Source organism: Corvus brachyrhynchos, unplaced genomic scaffold, assembly GCF_000691975.1.
Source record: "Corvus brachyrhynchos isolate BGI_N302 unplaced genomic scaffold, ASM69197v1 scaffold99, whole genome shotgun sequence".
Classification (NCBI taxonomy): Eukaryota; Metazoa; Chordata; class Aves; order Passeriformes; family Corvidae; genus Corvus; species Corvus brachyrhynchos.
Genome location: NW_008239778.1, coordinates 2,719,317 through 2,727,008, shown reverse-complemented (window position 1 = coordinate 2,727,008; position 7,692 = coordinate 2,719,317). Strand labels below are relative to the sequence as shown.

The window sequence follows — 7,692 nt, the reverse complement described above, 5'->3', positions numbered from 1 at the left end:
AAGGATGCAAAGCACAGCCTCACACTGGGAAGTGAATCTGCTGGCACAGTGTTTGCGGGGGAGTTTGTCCTCCACGTGTCCATACCCTGGGTTCCTGCATGCGCCCCCTCCTTTGGGGAGGGGTGTCCTTTCAGGGGCCTCATGCCTTACATCTTGGCTTTTGCTGGGTCATACCTTCTCCTTTCTTGGTGCTCCCAGCTCTGATGGATTGGTTTTTACCTTTGGAAAGACACGTGCTTTGCTAGCAGCAGAGTTGATACACTTCTATGGCCCCATTACTCACAGTTGGCTGCTCTTCCCTGTCAGGGAGGTGGAAAAAACTTCCTTCCCTGGCAACAAGATCAAGATTTAAACCATTCCTTGTATTCCTGACAAGCCACTGTTTGTAGGCTTTAAAAGTTATCAGTCCCCCATTTCTTTACTTTTTATTGTGACGATCTCTTGAGTTAGGAGCATTAGGAATGTTTTCTGGTTGGTGATGGGGAAAAGTCAAAATGACCATTTCCCACACCTGTGCTGGGTCCTGAGAGGCAGAGGAGTGTTGCTGTCGGTGGGAATGCTGCCTGGGGCAGGGACTCTGACACTCCCTGTTCTTACCAGTGGTCCGAAGGCATCTGGCACTGCTTTTATGTTGTGGTGCTGCTTCTGTAGATGGCAGGGATATTTTGAGGTTTATGGGAAGGCTAATCTACCTGTCTGCATGTTTTATATCAGCTTTGTTCCCAAAGAAGTGCAGAGGCTGGCTGTGAATTTCCAGCCTGCTTTAGTGCGTGGCAGTCCTGCGGAGAAATGTTCAGAAATGCTGGCTGGGGAAGAGCATCAGCCCACACCCTGTCCTGGCGTTGGAAACTCCTCCTTTTCCTCACCCCACCAAGTCTGGGGCGCTTCCCTCCCCTGCAGTGCAGTTCAGTGCTGTGTTCAGTGAGGACCAAGGCAAACTGCCCTGCAGCCCACTCTGCCTGCTGCCAGCACTGCAGAGATCCAGCTCTTTGCCAGGAGCTTAGCTCTGCAGCAAGGTGTGTGCTGTGCTGTCCCCCACAGACCCCCTCAGTGTGCTGCTGCTGTGGAAGTGTTTTCCTTTAAGCAGTACAGTTCTAAAGGAAGGGTGGGTTTTATGTCAGCTGGCTGCAAGGATCTTCTGTTCCACCTTGTTTTCCCCCTTCACTGGTCCTGGTCTGTGGAGGAGCTCAGCACCCCCTCATCACATCCCCACCCCGTGGGGTTTCAGTGCTGGATTCCTTCCAGCAGAGATCAGACCTGCTCTGGGGTGATTTATTTTAGCAAATACCATATCAGCTGAAGGGAATCCGCTGTTTGTGTGGCACAGCAGAGGAACTTGGCTCTGTGTGCTCCCCTGGAGGAGCAGCCCATGATGCAGGTGAGGGTTCCTCTGGGTGCAGCCACAGCTGTCATGCACGGCCACAGAGTGTCCCTGTCTTTGCCAGGCTGATGTGGGGAAGGGCACGGGTTCATGCTGTGATCCTGGGGTGGATGCTGGGAGCTGCCAGGCCATGAAAACCCCGGGAAGCTGGGAGAGGGGTTTTCCTGCCTGGTACTGAGCACAGACCAGTAGAGAGGGTTAATGTAAACAGGTCAGGGGCTGCTGTCCGGCCCCCTGGGCCGAACCTAGAGCAATGTTGGGGAAATGGGGTGGTTTTACACCAGCACAATCAGAATCAGAGTTCAGCCCATAAGTATTTTCTCTTGGGTTGTCAAAAAAAAAAAAGCAGTGCTTATAGTGTAACATACACCAGTTTAAGTAAGATTAAGTCTTTAATTATTCAGCACTCTGCCACTACTTGAACCTGATTCAAACTCAGTCATTTCCTTTACCAGTACTCTAATTATGTTCTCCTTTTGATCTGCAGGACTGTGTGCAATTAAACCAGTACAAGCTGCAGAGTGAAATAGGCAAGGTATGTACTGGGGCTCACGTTGGTCACACCAGCCTGTGTCACACACATGAGCAGGGGTGAAAAGGCTGTGCCAGCCCAAGGAACGTCACTGGCCAAGACTCCTTGCAAGTTGTGTTTGGTTTGGGGTTTTTTTGGGGGTTATTATTTTGAGCAAGTTTTGTTCAAGGTCACAGGGGAGTTACTTCCTTTGAAATCTAAATTTATTTTTCCTCCCTCAGAAGGTGTTTGAGCTGGCTCCCTTTCAGGGTGTTTGCTTGCCAAATGTAACAGTACAGCCTTTGATGCATTAATACAACACAACAAGGAAAATAAAATTTTAAAAAAACCCAAAAAGATGATCAGGACAGATGTTTGGTCCCCATCAGGACTAGTTAAAGTTTTTACGTCATGTGAAATGCTTGTTTAATTCTAGTGCACATTTAAAAGCTGCAGAATGATTCAAAAGAGATTCCTCTAAAGTTATTTAGAGGTCTGGGCTGGTGAGCAGCTCAGACACCTGCACATTTGGCCGTGTGCCACCGTTGCAGATGGGTCCACGAGCAGTGGTGCTGTCTGGAAGCCGTGTCTGCCTCTGCGGTTGGAACATTGCAGTCAGAGGAGGCTGCACCCTGAGCTGCAGAGACCTTCACCAGAAGTTTCATTAGCCCAAATGCCTCCAAAACAAGAGGCCCCAGGCTGTGGGATGGCACCCCCACCATCTGTGCCGTGGGCTGTGCACTTGGCTGCTGGCAGGCAGGGAGCAAGGCTGGAGGTACCACTGCTGGCACAGCAGATGCCATCCCCAACTCACACACAGCTTCAGACCCACTTAGGACTTCTGTATGATTTAAGGAGAGTGTGAAACTTCTCTCAGGTGGATTTGTCCCTGCCTTCTTCCCTGTGGGTCACAGCAAGCAGATGGGCACTGTGAGGCTGGTAGAGGGTCTGCTGGACCTGCTGTGCTTCTGGATCAGCCAGGTGGCTTGTTGGTCTCCTCTGAGACCAGGACCTTATTTCAGCTCTCAGTGAAGTCAAGAGAAATATTTTGAAGGCTCCAGTGTTCATGCCACTCATTTATTCAACAGGCATCTGTCAGGGATGATACCTGGTCGTGGTGTCACGTCTCACTTGCGTAACAAGAGTGTTTACATGGAACTTTGACAAAACAGCAGTTTGGATGGGGCTTGGCTTCAGGCTGTCCCTGGAGCTGTGGATACAGCAGCAGTTCATCTGCCTGGGCAACATGTGGCAGGTGGAAGGCAGGTCATCACTGAAGTCCATTTGCTATCAAGAAAGGGAGAGGTCTTGTGCTGAAAATGGTCTTGTAGTAGAACAGGAAAGGTGTTCATGTAGAATATCCAAATTTGCACCAAAAAAATATGCTTGAAAATTTTTCTCTCTGCTCCCCACCGATGTCTGAGTTCAGACAGACATGGTGGCTTTGGCTCCGGGCTGGAGATGATGGGCTAGCACTCAGCTCCTCCAGCCATTGATAAGCCCCCAGTGCCCCATGGCTGCAACAGAGCTGCCAAAATGTACAACCTCGCCGTAGGGCTACATCACCTGCAGACTGCTGGGGGGTCAGCGTGGCCTGGGGCCTTGGAGGTGTTTTTATCCCAGCTGTGGTCTACCAGCCTTGAGCAGCAAGAAGATGAGGTGAAGCTGGTGAACTGACTGTGCAATTCCTGTTTATTTTTAGGGTTCCTACGGCGTTGTGAAACTGGCCTACAACGAGAACGATGACAAGTATTATGTAAGTGTGTCTCTCCTCTGCTCCTCTTTGCTGCTGCTGTTGCCTCCCTGAGAGCTGGGTCCTCTTCACCTGGCTGCTCTCAGCATGTGCACTTCTGGTTTGGGTGGCTTGCAAGGAGCTGAAGCTCCCGCTGGGCACGGAGCCGCTGCGCGCGGGAGGGGACCGGGTGGGTGCCTTATGTAACAGGCAGGCTGCAGAAGCATGTTACTGATTTGCCTTGGCATTTTCTAGCTATGAAGCAGGTCACCTGAAATTAGAGGCATGTGGGTGGTGGTATTCAGCACCTGCTGTGCATTGGAAGCCTGGCCTGGAATGAGCAGGTGTTTTGTAAGGAAATGGGGGCGTTTCTCAGGAAAATGCTGAACAGTGTGGTGTGGCTGGGCAGTGCCAGGCTCCCTGCATCTTACCCCCTTGGGGGATGCCTGGGGGACACTGAGCAAGACTCACTGTCAGGGCATGAGGTGTAGGGTGCAAGACAAGGCAAATCTTGGGTTTTAATGAAGCCAGAGTTGGAGAGTTTCATATTTTAAAAGGCTGCTTATGCTGAAGGCTCCTGTTCTGTGCCTCCTCTTTCAGAGGCAAGTGAATCCCAACCATCTCAGCCGGGATTCCTGCAAAATCTGCCTGCAGATGTGCTCATGTCCCTGGGCTTGCCCTGTGGCTTCTTTTGTTCAGGCTGAAAGCAGGAGCTGGACGGAAGGAAAACTGCCTTGCTATGTGTGGCTGTGCCTGGAGGCTTCTGGAAAGAGCTTCCAGCTGTTTTTGATGGATCCCAGAGCAGGAATCTGCTGAGCAGAGCTGCGTGGTTGCAGTGCTGTTGAACCTGAACCCGACACAGCCCTGCCAGAGCTACTGCTCCACACTGCATTTGGTGAGAGAGTCTGGCTGTTGCTCCTGCATGGGGATGAAAATGGGCCCATCAGAGCGCCCAGACAGTCTCATGAGCTGCTGCTTGTCCCTGCTGGCCATGGGACAATGGGGAATAAGATATATTGTGGAACGCAAAGCACGCTCATTCCCCACTGCTCCCCAGATAGGTTCTCCTCCCTGACTCCTGGATTTACAAGTGACACACCAGGTTGAAAGGGTAAGGTGGGAATTGTATGCCCGTGGGTATTGCTTAGCTTTTCCGTGCTTCCAGCGGGCGTGAAACTGTTTTTATGTCTTGAAATGAGGGATGGAAGAGATGAGACAAAAATCTGGACAAGGTGGCCTGGAGCTGGCCAAGGAAAGGAGCCACAATTCTTTCCATCTCCCGTCCTTTCCAAGCTGACTCACAGCCACACCGGAGCTGTTTCCAATGGCTCCCTTTCTCTGCTGCCCTCCAAATCCTCCCTGCCATGCCCTGCAGCAGGAAGGTTTGTTCTGCAGAGTGATGGTGCCAGCCCTGGCTTCCCTGATCCATCTGTCCCACCAGCACAGGCATGCCAGGGCCAGTAGCACGGAGTGGGAATGCATCACATCCGTAAATCATGTTTGTTTCCAGCTGAAAATATTTTTCCTTTGAAAATTGTAATCCTTACATTTTGGCACTGCCCTTTTGTTCATTTGAGCTGCCCCCGTGGGCAGGGCAGCGGTCACAGCTCGGCAGGGGAGAGCTGGGCTTAGGATAGCATTGCCTGCTGCGTTCCTGTCCCTGTTTTGGATGCAGATGAGCTCCATGGATGTAGATTTAGCTGGTCAAATAAAAACCAAAAGTGAAAGCCTGTGTGCAGGTTAGCCTGGTGTGAGTTAGTTAATCCCCATTTAATCTTGGTTTCTAATCTAAGCAAACACTTTAAAGGTGCTGCAGCCTGGGAGGGGCTCTGTGCCTGGGGGCTGTTTGAGCCTCACCTGAAGCCGGGCAGGGCATGCAGACCCCTTTAGTGCCAGCATTGCAGGGATGTGCTCTTTGCTTCACCCCATCCTCCTTTTGGGGCTGAGCTGGATCCCAGCTGGGATCCTGGGGCTGTGGAGGTGGTCCTGGGAGGTGTATGGAGAGATGGGCCCAGGACAGTGCCTGCTGTGCGTGGTCGTGGTGGTGTCTGTGCAGGAGAGGAAGGGGCAGGCGGCTGCACTGCTGGGAAAGGCAGTGACCTCTGAACTCTGTCCCATGTCCTTGTTCCCCTCGTGGCTGGGGCAGTGGGAGATGTCCCCTTCTCCAGCTTCAGTCCCATGCCTGGCACCCCTCACCCTCCCCACTACCCGCGCTTTTCCGGGAGGGCAAGCCGTGATGGAGACACCTCTGCTTTTCCAAGGCATTAAACCAGCTCAGGAGCTGGCAGACTTTTCAAAGCTTCAGAGAAACAGTGCCAATTGCATAACTGGCTAATGGTGGCTTAGCTCCCCACCTGCCTGCTGTACCTGACCCTCGAGCTCTCCCAGAGCTGAGACGACTTCCATCCTGCCCTGCTTATCCTTCCCATCCCGGGCTGTTCCTCAGCAGTGCACCCCGACCCCCGAGGGTACCTAATGCCTCTTACCAGCAGTTAATAGAAGCAATTGTGATTCTAACAGTGGGGAAGAGCCTTTTCTGTGTGTTTGTTTTCCCCCAGATTTAGCTATGGAGGGTGTTTTTTGACTCTGTGGTGAAAAGCAGTAAGAAGTTAATTGGAGAAAATCAGCCCTTGGTTGGCCTTTAGTGAGCAAGGCCAGGGTGGACAGGGCTTGGAGCACTCTGGTCTAGTGGAAGGTGTCCTTGCCCATGGCAGGGAGTTGGAACTGATGATCTTTAAGGTCCCTTCCAACCCAAAGCATTCAATGACACGCTGTTTCTGTAACTGATTTACATTTGCAGTGGTTTAGCATGAGGCCAGGGTGTTGCTGCCCTTGTTATTGTCTTTAAGCTAGTGTGCTGCAATAACAAGGACCAAAATTGTAAGGAAATAAGAAAAAAAAATATTTTGGGGTCTAATTCAGAGTGTGGCTACTGATTCTTGCTGAGGTGTGGGACCCTTTGCTAGCTCCCTTCAAAAAGGCAGAGTTTATAGGGACCAAGGACTGAGTATAGCTCCTGTTGAAGCAAGAGGAAAGATTGCTTCTGCTTTAATGAGTTTCAGATCTGGCCTAGAATTAGGAAAAACTCTCAAGAAAAAAATTCAATCACCACATTTGGGAAAAAATGTAGATGGATTGTATTTACTTTGTGGGTTTTTTACCTTCCATTAAAGATGAGGGAGTGCTTCTAAGAGCTTTGCCCTTGGTTGCTGTGAGCACCCACAGTGCCTGGGAGGGCTGTAAAAGTGTCCTGGCTCACATCAGTGGATGCAGGGAATGTGTTAGACCACGGAAACTGGAATTTCTGCACCAGGTATGTGACCACATGCTCCCTCCAAGGACGAGACCCTGCTGGAAAGCAGAGCTGGCTGCCAGAGCAGAGGACCCTGCTGCTCCTGGGGCACACAAAGCTGTTACAGCAGCTTCTGTGGAGCTCTGCCAAGGAACCCTTTACACTGGAAAGGTTTCAGTGTCTCAGTTTGAAGGAGATGCTTTGACGATGACTAGGGGAAAAAACAAAGGCCAAGTTCTGTGAAAAAGCAGCAAATAAAAAGCAAAGGCAAATGTGTCCTGGCAGAGATCTAGATTGGAATCATTGTGCTGATGGAATTTGATTCTTTGATGCCTCAGGTCATGTCTTCCTCCTATTTTCAATTTCTAAATCATCTTGCAAAGAAAAGTGGTTATGATGGGCATTTTTTATGCTACTGCTGGAATAAGGCAATAGCGTTTAGGTTGTCAGTGGATTTTTCTTTTTTTCATCTTTCTTTTTTAATCTTGTTTCCTAAGAAACAAGATTTGTGTGATTGTGGTCTCTGCCTCTGTTTGTACCTAACAATCTTTGCAAGGAGGGCTGTTTCCTACCCAGTCTCAGTGATGGGGAGAAATTCCTTCCAAGTTTATAGAAGCAGTGGCTGAACAAAGGGCTGCTGCTGAGACGGTGGCCAGCAACAAGCCTTGAACTTTCCAGCCCCTGGAGAATTCACTTTGGTTGCCATCCAGGCGGAAAGGGAAGGCACAGCTCCTGTGTTTCCCATCCTCTTGCTCACATAACAGCTGCTGCACCAC

General features: G+C 50.6%; 1 protein-coding gene across 4 annotated transcripts in view; it reads left to right on the top strand.

Moving 5' to 3' along the window:
• CAMKK1 (calcium/calmodulin dependent protein kinase kinase 1) overlaps window positions 1–7,692 on the top strand; it is an 87,386-nt gene that overhangs the window by 39,040 nt on the left and 40,654 nt on the right. For all 4 annotated transcript variants that reach the window (XM_017743036.1, XM_017743035.1, XM_008640455.2 and 1 more), the window contains exons 3-4: window positions 1,869–1,916; window positions 3,595–3,648. In XM_017743036.1, the coding sequence (XP_017598525.1) occupies window positions 1,869–1,916; window positions 3,595–3,648 (102 nt within the window). The remainder of the gene's footprint in view (window positions 1–1,868; window positions 1,917–3,594; window positions 3,649–7,692) is intronic.